General features: G+C 40.4%; 1 protein-coding gene across 1 annotated transcript in view; it reads right to left on the reverse strand.

Annotated features, from left to right (window-relative positions):
• Nucleotides 1-13,607, reverse strand: part of ALKAL1 (ALK and LTK ligand 1) — a 170,286-nt gene extending 156,679 nt beyond the window's left edge. Inside the window, exons 1-2 of the mRNA XM_063923714.1 lie at nt 13,161-13,607; nt 13,089-13,127 (exon numbers count right to left, since the gene is read on the reverse strand). Of these exons, the coding sequence (XP_063779784.1) occupies nt 13,089-13,127; nt 13,161-13,413 (292 nt within the window). The 5' untranslated portion in view covers nt 13,414-13,607. The remainder of the gene's footprint in view (nt 1-13,088; nt 13,128-13,160) is intronic.
• Nucleotides 13,608-14,799: the final 1,192 nt, after the last annotated feature.

Consider the following 14,799-nt stretch of genomic DNA (forward strand, 5'->3'; position numbering starts at 1 on the left):
CATAGTTGTCAAGGCCTCAGTTATCCGCTTTGCAGTAGGATGACTGCTGTGATATTTCATCTTCCTCGCAAAGGACTGTTGAACAGTCAATTGCTTACTGGAAGTAGTACAAGTGGGCTTACGACTTCCCCTCTGGGATGACCATCGACTCCCAGCGGCAACAACAGCAGCGCCAGCAGCAGTAGGCGTTACACGCAAGGATGCATCGGAGGAATCCCAGGCAGGAGAGGACTCGTCAGAATTGCCAGTGACATGGCCTGCAGGACTATTGGCATTCCTGGGGAAGGAGGAAATTGACACTGAGGGAGTTGGTGGGGTGGTTTGCGTGAGCTTGGTTACAAGAGGAAGGGATTTACTGGTCAGTGGACTGCTTCCGCTGTCACCCAAAGTTTTTGAACTTGTCACTGACTTATTATGAATGCGCTGCAGGTGACGTATAAGGGAGGATGTTCCGAGGTGGTTAACATCCTTACCCCTACTTATTACAGCTTGACAAAGGGAACACACGGCTTGACACCTGTTGTCCGCATTTCTGGTGAAATACCTCCACACCGAAGAGCTGATTTTTTTGGTATTTTCACCTGGCATGTCAACGGCCATATTCCTCCCACGGACAACAGGTGTCTCCCCGGGTGCCTGACTTAAACAAACCACCTCACCATCAGAATCCTCCTGGTCAATTTCCTCCCCAGCGCCAGCAACACCCATATCCTCCTCATCCTGGTGTACTTCAACACTGACATCTTCAATCTGACTATCAGGAACTGGACTGCGGGTGCTCCTTCCAGCACTTGCAGGGGGCGTGCAAATGGTGGAAGGCGCATGCTCTTCACGTCCAGTGTTGGGAAGGTCAGGCATCGCAACCGACACAATTGGACTCTCCTTGTGGATTTGGGATTTCGAAGAATGCACAGTTCTTTGCTGTGCTGCTTTTGCCAGCTTGAGTCTTTTCATTTTTCTAGCGAGAGGCTGAGTGCTTCCATCCTCATGTGAAGCTGAACCACTAGCCATGAACATAGGCCAGGGCCTCAGCCGTTCCTTGCCACTCCGTGTGGTAAATGGCATATTGGCAAGTTTACGCTTCTCCTCCGACAATTTTATTTTAGGTTTTGGAGTCCTTTTTTTTCTGATATTTGGTGTTTTGGATTTGACATGCTCTGTACTATGACATTGGGCATCGGCCTTGGCAGATGACGTTGCTGGCATTTCATCGTCTCGGCCATGACTAGTGGCAGCAGCTTCAGCACGAGGTGGAAGTGGATCTTGATCTTTCCCTAATTTTGGAACCTCAACATTTTTGTTCTCCATATTTTAATAGGCACAACTAAAAGGCACCTCAGGTAAACAATGGAGATGGATACTAGTATACAATTATGGACTGCCTGCCGACTGCAGACACAGAGGTAGCCGCAGCCGTGAACTACCGTACTGTACTGTGTCTGCAGCTAATATAGACTGGTTGATAAAGAGAAGATGTCTATGTAACTATGTATGTATAAAGAAGACTGAAAAAAATCCACGGTTAGGTGGTATACAATTATGGACGGACTGCCTGCCGAGTGCAGACACAGAGGCAGCCACAGCCGTGAACTACCGTACTGTACTGTGTCTGCAGCTAATATAGACTGGTTGATAAAGAGAAGATGTCTATGTAACTATGTATGTATAAAGAAGAATGAAAAAAAACCACGGTTAGGTGGTATACAATTATGGACGGACTGCCTGCCGAGTGCAGACACAGAGGTAGCCACAGCCGTGAACTACCGTACTGTACTGTGTCTGCAGCTAATATAGACTGGTTGAAAAAGAGAAGATGTCTATGTAACTATGTATGTATAAAGAAGAATGAAAAAAATCCACGGTTAGGTGGTATTACAATTATGGACGGACTGCCTGCCGAGTGCAGAGACACAGAGGTAGCCACAGCCGTGAACTACCGTACTGTGTCTGCTGCGACTGGATGATAAATGATATAAAAAATATATATATATCACTACTGCAGCCGGACAGGTATATATTATATATTATATAATGACGGACCTGCTGGACACTGTCTGTCAGCAGAATGAGTTTTATTTTTATAGAATAAAAAAAAAAAAAACACACAAGTGAAGTCACACGACGAGTGTTTAACTTTTTCAGGCAATCACAATATAAGTATACTACTAACTATACTGGTGGTCAGTGTGGTCAGGTCACTGGTCAGTCACACTGGCAGTGGCACTCCTGCAGCAAAAGTGTGCACTGTTTAATTTTAATATAATATGTACTCCTGGCTCCTGCTATAACCTATAACTGGCACTGCAGTAGTGCTCCCCAGTCTCCCCCACAATTATAAGCTGTGTGAGCTGAGCAGTCAGACAGATATATAATATATATAGATGATGCAGCACACTGGCCTGAGCCTGAGCAGTGCACACAGATATGGTATGTGACTGACTGAGTCACTGTGTGTATCGCTTTTTTCAGGCAGAGAACGGATATATTAAATAAACTGCACTGTGTGTCTGGTGGTCACTCACTATATAATATATTATGTACTCCTGGCTCCTGCTATAACCTATAACTGGCACTGCAGTAGTGCTCCCCAGTCTCCCCCACAATTATAAGCTGTGTGAGCTGAGCAGTCAGACAGATATATATAATATTATATATAGATAATAGATGATGCAGCACACTGGCCTGAGCCTGAGCAGTGCACACAGATATGGTATGTGACTGACTGAGTCACTGTGTGTATCGCTTTTTTCAGGCAGAGAACGGATATATTAAATAAACTGCACTGTGTGTCTGGTGGTCACTCACTATATAATATATTATGTACTCCTGGCTCCTGCTATAACCTATAACTGGCACTGCAGTAGTGCTCCCCAGTCTCCCCCACAATTATAAACTGTGTGAGCTGAGCAGTCAGACAGATATATATAATATTATATATAGATAATAGATGATGCAGCACACTGGCCTGAGCCTGAGCAGTGCACACAGATATGGTATGTGACTGACTGAGTCACTGTGTATCGCTTTTTTCAGGCAGAGAACGGATATATTAAATAAACTGCACTGTGTGTCTGGTGGTCACTCACTATATAATATATTATGTACTCCTGGCTCCTGCTATAACCTATAACTGGCACTGCAGTAGTGCTCCCCAGTCTCCCCCACAATTATAAGCTGTGTGAGCTGAGCAGTCAGACAGATATATATAATATTATATATAGATAATAGATGATGCAGCACACTGGCCTGAGCCTGAGCAGTGCACACAGATATGGTATGTGACTGACTGAGTCACTGTGTGTATCGCTTTTTTCAGGCAGAGAACGGATATATTAAATAAACTGCACTGTGTGTCTGGTGGTCACTCACTATATAATATATTATGTACTCCTGGCTCCTGCTATAACCTATAACTGGCACTGCAGTAGTGCTCCCCAGTCTCCCCCACAATTATAAGCTGTGTGAGCTGAGCAGTCAGACAGATATATATAATATTATATATAGATAATAGATGATGCAGCACACTGGCCTGAGCCTGAGCAGTGCACACAGATATGGTATGTGACTGAGTCACTGTGTGCTGTGTATCGCTTTTTTCAGGCAGAGAACGGATTATAAAGTAAACTGCACTGTCCTCACTAGTAAACTCTCTCCACTCAGTCTCTACACTTCTACAGTAACAGTACTCCTCCTAGTCAGCTCCAGTAAATCTCTCTCAGTCTCTTATAATCTAAATGGAGAGGACGCCAGCCACGTCCTCTCCCTATCAATCTCAATGCACGTGTGAAAATGGCGGCGACGCGCGGCTCCTTATATAGAATCCGAGTCTCGCGATAGAATCCGAGCCTCGCGAGAATCCGACAGCGTCATGATGACGTTCGGGCGCGCTCGGGTTAACCGAGCAAGGCGGGAAGATCCGAGTCTGCTCGGACCCGTGAAAAAAACCATGAAGTTCTGGCGGGTTCGGATTCAGAGAAACCGAACCCGCTCATCTCTAGCATTTGCACCACAACAATTAAGAAAATAACTTGATTTTTAAAAGGGTATGACAATGGCTGCTTGTATTTAATTGAATGTAATATTTTCTTTCATTTTGTATTTGTTTCTGTATTTAATATGGTAAATCCAACGTTTGCAGTAATTCATAACACTGTCCAGTCTCTTCAATACAGTACTAGATTCATACAAATTAGGTGGTATCTGGTCTTTAGGTCAACCACATTTAGGTCGACAGTCATTAGGTCGACCACTGTTGGTCGACATGGTTTAGGTCGACCTGGTCAGTAGGACGACATGGCAAAGGTAGACACATGAAAAGGTCGACATGAGTTTTTGTACAATTTTTAAATTTTTTAAACTTTTTCATACTTTACAATCCACGTGGACTACGATTGGGAATAGTAACCTGTGCAGAACGCAGTGGAATGAGGCACCTTTCCCAAAGCATAGCGAACGAAGTGAGACATGCGAGGGGACACGGTGCACTAACTGGGGTTCCCCGTCACTTTACGAAGAAAACGACACCAACAAAAATTTAAAAAAATCATGTTGACCTTTTTACATGTTGACCTTTTCCATGTCGACACGATGACAGTGTTGACATATTTCAGGTGTCGAGCTAGTCACTGTCGACAAATAGTGGTCAACCTAATGACTGTCGACCTAGTTAGGGTCGACCCAATGAACCACACCCAATTATGTAATGTTACTTTAGCCCTTATTACTAACACTGTCACACTCACATCTCTACGCTATAGTTACCTACTGTATTCTCCTGGTGTGAACCTGACATACATGCAGAGGCATCAGCTCAGTATACACATATGGGGGAGATTCAAATGTTTGAAAAGTCAGTTGAAAGTCTGTTTTTTCCTATCTAATAGACAGGAAAAAACAGACACCCAACCGACTTTTCAAACAATTGAATTCCACCCATAGTATTGTATTTTTTTCTGTTGCATTTTACACCTGCCTTCAGCAATATTCTTTTATAGTTCACTTACAGTATATTGATTTTATATAATTTTTTGTTTAGATTTTCTGTAAAAAAAATTCTGAGAAATAAATTCTTTTATTGACGAGGTTATATTGTTCATTGTTTACATTTGTCTGATTAAGAAATTTTCATGTTTAATATTTTTAGCCTTGTATTATTGATCTTGTAAATAGTTATGTTTTAATTTTATCCACAAGAACTCTTAATCATTATATTGGGGGGTATCCAATTAACCCTGTGTCAATTAACATGGGTAATTGTCTCGCCAGGGGCTATCCAATTAGTCCCGAGTAGCCTGTGATTATCCCCAATGCTGGCACTTATTGTGGATTATGCAGCCTGTGCGGGAGTCGGGACCTATGTATTTTCCCAGTGTTTTTTGCACAACCTAATTGGAAAGGGATGATTTAAAAAAACATGAAAAACACCAGTTTTCCCAGCCACAGCATTATCACAGGTAATTGGATACCTCCTATAGTGTTTTATAGTGTTATTTCGTATTTTTATATAGTGCCTACTTATTATGCTATATTTACTCATTTACATCAATCCCTGTCCCATTACAGTCTAAATTCCTTTTTGTTTTTCCTGGTGTACATTTCCTATGCAGTACTGTACAAAAAAGATTTATTTATATCAGTCCCTGAAAAAGAAGAGCTTACTATCTAAATTTCCTTTTGTCACTCCAGGTGTGAATTCTCTATACAGTGTTGTACAGATAATTTGTATTTATTTACATTAGTCCCTACACCAGTGAAGCTTGTAATCTATATTCCCTATCACACAGACACTAGGGTTTATCCTTGTCACCCAGTATATTTTAGTATTTTGGAAATAACAGAGCACCCAGAGGAAACCCACTCAAACATGGGGATAAAATATAAACGCCACTATGACTGCCTGATCTGAACTGAACCCATGGCCTTAGTACTGCGATGTGGTTAAACTAACCGCTGTGCCCCTGTGCTTTCCTTTGTGTTGCTATTACTCATATTAATGGTGCTACTATTAGTTTTTGTTTGTTTGTTTTTGTTTGACAATTCTTTTCAGTCTTCTGATCACCTGTAATTGCTGGCGGCTAATACAGCTGCCTGATTTATTACCTATCTAATGTGGTTATTCTTGAAACTTTTTATGGTGAAGAGATGTGAGTGCTTCACGGGAAAAGAGATAATATATTACAGGTGTTGTAGATGGGTTAGGGAAACTGTGTCCAGCCTCCTAATGTTATTATGTAGCTTTGTAGCATCAGTGATGAGATGTACCATGCAGATAAAGTATATTGCCATGATAAATGCAGTGAATGAATGTGTCACTTTTGTCCTTTGAAACCACCTTATGGGCATGAAAGGGGGTATTTTAATATTGTGGCAATTGAAAACTTAATTTCCACTGTCATGTTATAAGGATTGTAGATGTGATGATTTTGAATTGAGAAACCTGAGGGCAACTGAGGAGACAACTTGGTTACTCTAATGAAAGCAAAGTTACTTCACATTAATCAGACAGTATTAGATATATTTCATTTAATTATTTCTCTAAGCTTTATTAGATATCCACCATAATATAAAGTAGAGAGGGGCCAGGGGGGATTTATCAAAGCTTGAAGAGAGATAAAGTGGATAGAGAGAAAGTATCAACCAATCAGTTCCTGTTGTTTTTCAAACATTTATCAAGCCTTTGACATTGATCAATTGCACGGTGATAAAGTACCAGCCAATCAGCTCCTAACTGTCACGTTACAGGCTGTGTTTGAAATTTGACAGTTAGGAACTGATTGGTTAATACTTTATCACCATGCAATTTTCACTCTCCAAGGCTTGATAAATCTGGGCCATGGCTGGCAAAATGACAATTAGGAGCTGATTGATTAGTACTTTATCTCTCTCCAAACTTTGCTAAATCTCCACCATAATCTCAAATTACACAATACAATAGTCAAAGCTGGTTTCCATGCACTTGACTCAACATTGTACCAATGCAATTTTGAAGCAAATATTTAAAAAAGTATTTTAATAATAATAATAATAATAATAATAATAATAATTATGATTATTATTATTATTATTATTATTATTATTTTAAATGAGTACATATTAACAGAAAAAAACTAATCAATTTTATAATGGGGCAAATGACAATCTAACCTAAAAGCAGCTTATTATGCACACTATAAGCACAGCTCATATTTTAACCTAATTACTTGTGTATCTGACAATTTAATGAAGGGAAAAAAAGCAAAAAACAACAACTTTGATTCCCTTTAAGTCTACACAAGTTTTCGTTTTTAGTAAACTCTTAAAAATGAGTTTTGGTAGGAACACTGTACCATTTACCTATTTTGCTGTATAAAACATAGCAGAATATTATGGGGGAGATGTACTAAGCCTTGGAGAGTGATAAAGTGAAGAGGGACAAAGTACCAACCAATCAATCAGTTCCTAACTGTCATTTTTCAAACACATGTGGTAGTTAGGAGTTGATTGACTGGTGATTTCTTTCTCTTCACTTTATGACTCTCCAAGGATTAGTACAACGGCCCCATATATATACTTTATACATGTATATTCTATTTAGTTTACTGTACTGTTTTAATTAATGATGGTTAGACACATGCAGATTTGATCAGTCAATCTGATTGTTTCTGATAAATCTGTAACTGTAACCGATCCTGTCATTTGGGGATTGGTTGAACAAACGACCTGCAACGTGAGACAAGCAAGCTGTAAAAGACGACAGCGCAAAGTGATAAATTGTATTTTAAACCATTATCTCAGAGAATACACGTATTATTATTTTCTTTTATTCATGTAGTGCAACATGTGCATAGTGCCCATTGTGCCCTTCAGAGAGACTTGTAATGTTGTAACAGTACAATAAAAAAACATTTAAAATAGAATCTGCTGCACTCTCTGAGGGGACAATCCGCTTAGATGTGAGTTGCAAGTTGTAAGTTTGTTTCATGAAACTCGCAGACTTTGCCCAAATGTGCGATCCCAAGACTTCTCTAATCCAATTAATAATGCCTATTTGCGGTACTCGCAATGTGGGGTTGCAAATTGTCGGCAAATGCGATGTGAGAGAAGTGCATGAAAAGGTGGGGTGACCTTCTTAGACCCAAAATAAGTGACTATTTAATTTGCAGTATCATACAGAAGGCTGTTAGTGTGCATAAGGAAAGTACTTGGGGTTTGTAAACTTTTTAATTAGCTGATTCGTGCATATTTTCTTAAATAATTAAAACAATGATGAAAAGCAAACGTTTATTTTCATATGAAAAAAGTAGAAAAAATATGCTTTTTGAGGTACTTTGAGATGTCTAAATAGATGTAAAAATAATATAAAGCAATTATTTTTCAAATAAATAAATACTGTAATAAAATTTGGGGTGCATAAAGCAACAAAAAGTTGATTTTGGAGTAATCTGAAGCATTAGAAGAAAAAAAAATGACATGTAATTATTGGACTAATTAAGAACCAAGGGGTTCTGCATGGTGTCCCAACATTTTAAACTTAAAATTAGGATTTTCCCTATCATCTCTCACTCTCAGTGAGGTGCAAACGGAAAAATGTGACTTTATTCTGTCTGGCTCAATGCAAGTTTCTAATTAAACTGCAAAATTAATGTATAATGCAAATTTGCAGAGAAAATAGCAACTCGCATTCTGCAACTCACACCTAATTGGATTGAACCCCAACAGTGAGATGGGAATATCTGTGCCTGTCTTTAATATAATCTCTAGTTTTAACATGAATCTATTTTGAGGGAGTGTTGACAAATGTCACCGATACCTTAAACGGGACAATATATGCCCACTGATATCTGAACCTACTTACACATACTGTAAAACCCATAACAAGACTTGTACACAAAGACACTGAAATAGAGACATGATGTGAGAAAATGGGAAGTAGTGTATACATACTGTAGACACACTCACCTACTGACAGGTAATTGCTTTGATTTATGCTAATTTCAATGCTGCCTGCAGGGTTCTCAAGCATTAAAGCTAATATACAGTACACAGTACACAATACTGCAGGGGGACTTTAACTACATGCTTTGAACATTCTGTTAAAAGTCCAAGATAACTGTGTGTAACTGGCCATAGGCATGGTTATACTCCACAAGTAGTTCCATTATGTTTAACACATTGTGTGGCTCTATGTTTTGACATCTTCCAACAAATATGTATGTGCATTCTCAAGGTGTCCTATATCTAAAATGGAAATATTTTTTTTACATGATTTTCACACCCGGATTTGAAGTTTACTTTGCACATTTCCAATGCCTGTACTTAATCTTAATCTTCTGCCCAGCTCCTCTCTAGGTGCCATTCACAGTGCTACAGCAATGAGTTGCCAGTGACCATAGCTATGAGTGTTGTAGGATACAAGTGCTGCCTCAGGTGGCAGAAGAGGGAACAACATGAAGGGAGTAATTCCAAGTTGATCGCAGCAGGAATTTAGTTAGCAATTGGGCAAAACCATGTGCACTGCAGGGGAGGCAGATGTAACATGTGCAGAGAGAGTTAGATTTGGGTGTGGTGTGTTCAATCTGCAATCTAAATTGCAGTGTAAAAATAAAGCAGACAGTATTTACCCTGCACAGAAACAATATAACCCACCCAAATCTAACTCTCTCTGCACATGTTATATCTGCCTCCCCTGCAGTGCACATGGTTTTGCCCAACTGCTAAAAAATTTCCTGCTGCGATCAGCTTGGAATTACCCCCCGAAATCCGCTAAAAAAAAGTGTCCATTTAAGCACAGTTTCAAATAGTTTAGCTAGGTTTATTTTTCAGTGATGCAAAACATATAAATGATAGGTTACTGCTGATTTACAGGGATTTTTTTCTAAACTGATGCTTATATGAAACACTGTTTTGCACTGTTTAGAGCAGGCCTGGCAAACCTGTGACTATCTGTTGTGAAACTACATGTCCCAGAATGCCCTGCCACAGTTTTAGCACAACCTAATAACAAAACTGCGACAGGGCATGCTAGGATTTATAGTTTCACAACAGCTGGAGAGCCACAGGTTGGCCAGGACTGGTTTAGAGTTTGTTTGTGCATCTCTGAAAACTAACATTTCTTATTAGACAAGTATATACTTATTATTAGAGTACTATGGAGTTTTTTTATGACTATGATATAGTAATAGGATGATGGTGAGGATAATAATAATAATAATAATTAAATATCTATCTTGTTTTCCACTTTTTTAAGTTATAACATATTGTAGCTGCTTTCTCAATTTCAAAGCAATCATTGCATAGTTATTGGACATATCACATTTGAGATTAGGAAAAGCAATTTTTATGAAGCATGACATGCTATTAGCTATGCTCTTTTAGGAAAGAAGCATGCTGTACTCCCTAAACTGGGCAAATACACTGTAATAAATAGCATGTAGAATTTAGATTACTAGCATGTAGTTGATGTACCTCCTGACTAACATATAGTACTGATGTGTAATGACATATACTTGGCCATCATCAAAACACTAAACTATAACATATATTTCAAGTATCCGCTGGATTCTTTCCCAAGCTAGACACACGGGTGGTCTTCAGTATGCCGACTGTCGGGATCCCGGCACAAAGTATACCGGCACCGGAATCCCGACAGCCGGCATACTGACACTTTTTTTCCCTCGTGGGGGTCCACAACCCCATAGAGGGAGAATAAAATAGCGTGGCACGCGTAGCGCGCCACCGTGCCTGCAGTGTGGCGAGCGAAGCGAGCCCGCAAGGGGCTCATTTGCACTCGCCACACTGTCGGTATGCCTGCGGTCGGTCTCCCGGCCGCCGGCATACCATACTAAACCCAGACACACAATGTCTGATTTGTTGGCTCAGTATGACAAAAGGGGAGATTTTCCTGCATATTGATAGCCCCCATACCTATACTACAATTCACGCATTTTCTTATTAGAAGCTACCGATTTACACCACACCACACTGATTTTGTGGTGTCTACCCACATGGAGGATAACAGTGTCAGGATACATAGGAAATACAGTATGGGCAGATTACTGAGCGAGCACACACACACTGCTCAATATCGGGAAATTGAGGCACGAGATTTTGGGTCTAGACCAACCGATCAGATAATCAAAGGAATGCGTCCAGGCTCGGACTGGCCCATAGGGTTACAGGGGAAACCACCGGTGGGCCCCACTGCCTGGAACCCCACCCTCTCACTTATACATTATAAATATGTTACATTATACTGCACTGGACTATGGTGTATTTTCAACAGTGCATTGCTGTTATTATTCTGGAACATTATCATGCATGCAAGGGGCCCAGACCATGCACTAATGGTTTGCCAAGCCTCTAAGAATGGGCCCCTACCACTGCATTTTTCCGGTGGGCCCTACATGCCCCAGTCCGACACTGAATGCGTCTGTGGATGTTTTTAAACTATTTTATCCATGAAAAACTGAACACTCATGGCTCAACAATATACAATAAATTGGACGATCTCCCGATTGTTGGAAAATCGGTCCAATAATTGTATAGTGTGTATCTAGATTAAGTCTTATTGTTAATATATTCCATTTAGTGTGAGTTTACTGTTATTAGAATAGTTAAACAAGTTTGCACAGAAGCAACTGAGTATTTCAGACTACAAAGCAGCAACGGTATCATACAGTAGGTGATCAGGAGGTTAAAATATTTGCTGGGGGAAGGTCTTCAATAATTGACTTGTCCTCTGTTAGCATAGATGTGAAATAGACTTTTACCAAGTGAGGCAGAAACTAGTCCACGTTATTGGACAATGAATCACTGGAGAGGGACATCAATTCTGCACAAAGACCTTTCCACCGAGTTACATCCCATTTACATTATTCTAAAACCACTTCTTATTCCACCAATAGTCCACATATCTACTCCCAATAATACCCACCGCTTCTGGCACAACATTAATCTCAAGATAAAGTTAAAAGTCGTCTGTGTGACAGTAACATTTTTGCTTCAGAAGGAGACGCAGCTGAAACCAATTTATGCTTTTTTTTTTTTTTGGGGGGGGGGGGGTGTAAAATGCTTTGAAGAGGGTCTCGCTAGCGATCCTCTACAGAAGTTCTCCGGTCCACAATGGCACACGCTGCATTAAGTCGTAGCCACGCACACATACAGATGTGATTTAAAGTGACAGGTCACATCAATTATCACACATCGGACATGTCTGGGACATCATATCAGTGATTAGCTCATATTTATCAAGCAGAATATGTCACAGGAAGATTCCCTACTATATACTGTAGCCGACATTCAGCTATTTTCTCAGTTATTCTGCGGGGGACACAGTAGGGAGTGTTCAGTGCTTTATTGTATTGAGAGCATTATATATATATATATATATATATATATATATATATATATGTATGTGTGTGTGTGTGTGTGTGTGTGTGTGTGTATATATATATATATATATGTATATATATATGTGTGTATGTATGTATATATATATATATATATATATGAGTGTGTGTGTGTGTATATATATATATATATATATTATACACACACACACACACACACACACACACACACACACACACACACACACACACACACATTCTTCCATATTTACACAGAGGGTGGAATTCAATTGTTTGTACAGTTGGTTGGGTGTCTGTTATATCTACTAGATAGGAAAAAAACAGACACCGAACTGACTTTTCAAACAATTAAATACCCCCCAGAGTGTGCTATCATTATTTTACTATTCTCATTAGAATTGATACATTGGTCACCACAAGGTTTCCGTAGCGCTGTACAAGGAGATACAACTGACAATATAAGTACAGTATAATAGTTACAATGTAGTTAGCAGTGTGACAGCAAGCAGCCAGAAGTGACAGCCGCACACCCGCAGGATGATCACAGCATGCAATCTGCTCATCTCCACTGAAGCGATTAGGAGGAGAATCCCGAGGGAGATAAAAGTGCATTATGGATGAGATGAGATGAGATGAGATGAGATGATATGATAGTGTTGGAACTTCACCCCGTCCCTGGGTAATACTGAAGTGGGCAGAGATGAATGGCAGCCTGGGGAATCCCATGACAGGATGACTTACCTGAGGGTCTCTTGCTGTTGGTGCGTGTGAAAGCGGCTGCTCTCTCCCTGGCAGATAGTCCATAATTGCCACGCTCCGCAGAGTAAGCGGCTCCCTCGCTGTACCGCCTAGTAATGACTCTTTCACTCTCTCTGCTAGCGCTACTGTCCCCAATGACCTGCACTAGGAGATCCAAGAGCGTCCTCCTCTCGCCGGAATGCAGCTCACTGATGCCCTGGACGGAAGATGTGACCAGCAGGAAGGCGATGGCCAGTACTGCCTGCCATTTCCTCAGCATCTCTCCCTCTGTGCTCCTGGGAAAGAGAGCAAAACAACTGTCACACATGCTATGTCCTGCGCCTCATCATCCTCAGGCTTGCCATGGCATTCGGTGGCCAACTCGGGACCCTGCTTGTCCCTGGTAAAACTTGTAACTACAAACCAGTATGGGGGAAAAAAGTAGCTCAGCATAAACCAAAGACAGAAAAAGTCAAAGTGCTGTGAGTGTCCCGCAGCTGTGGGTGTCCCGCAGCTGTGGGTGATGGCTAACTGCAAATTAAAAGGTAATCATCAATCTGCCCTCATCTCTTTCTCCAGCTGTTATAATCCATCCAACTAGCAAACACTCCTCCCAGGGCACGTTTATTCCCAGCAACTAATAGCATGTCAATGACTATCCTCCCTAATTGCCTGGCCAGACTCTCCACCCTCCGGGCTGCCTCTCACTCCATAGCTTCCAGATCACATTTACAGCAACGGATTAGAAAAAAGGTATTAGCAATGCAGCAGGGATAATACCATCCTGGCTTTGTATGGGATTTACTTAGCTTTCTTCTCTGGCTTTACTGCCGAGTTAATAGAGACAGATTACAGATACAGTGGAACTCTAACGCCAAACGCGAAAGTGTAGACTGTGCGAGTCAGAGCAGCCGGGAGATCCCGCACTCTGCATTACTAGAAAGCCTACACACAGCGGCACTAGTAACACATTACACTGGAAACAGAAAACTCTTTCTAGATTCGTTAAAGTAACAATGTATTATTGTTGGCGATCCAGAGCTGCGCAACATGTGGTTCTATAGTTTAAATACTGTACCACTCCAAGTTACCAGCTCGCATGCTGGAAATTGTAGTTCTACAAATACCTGATAGACATACTGTAGATCTTATTTTTCTGTGCTGCAATATCAGCTCTAAAATCTATACAGCTCTGACACATAGTTATACTGTAAAAGAGTAGAGGACAGTAGTGCGTGAGCTTGAGGCTTGTAATGCTCATAATTACAATTTGGAATTGTAGTGCTGGTACTGGTAGTTGTTAATTAAACCCAGGATACTTAAATCAGTCTCTCTTTGTGTAGATATTATACTGTCTGTAGTACTGTGCATATAGTATACTGTATATGTACTGTGTGGATGTTATACTGTCTGTACTGTGCATATAGTATACTGTCTATGTACTGTGTGGATATTATACTGTCTGTACTGTGCATATAGTATACTGTCTGTGTAATGTGCATATAGTATACTGTCTATGCAATGTGCAGATAGTATACTGTTTATGTACTGTGCAGATATTATAATGTCTATGTACTGTGCAGATAGTATACTGTCTATGTACTGTGCAGATAGTATACAGTACTGTCTGTGTACTGTGCATATAGTGTACTGTATATGTACTGTGTAGATTTTATACTGTCTGTAGTAATGTGCATATAGTATACTGTATATG

The sequence above is a fragment of the Pseudophryne corroboree genome, chromosome 5, assembly GCF_028390025.1.
Source record: "Pseudophryne corroboree isolate aPseCor3 chromosome 5, aPseCor3.hap2, whole genome shotgun sequence".
NCBI lineage: Eukaryota > Metazoa > Chordata > Amphibia > Anura > Myobatrachidae > Pseudophryne > Pseudophryne corroboree.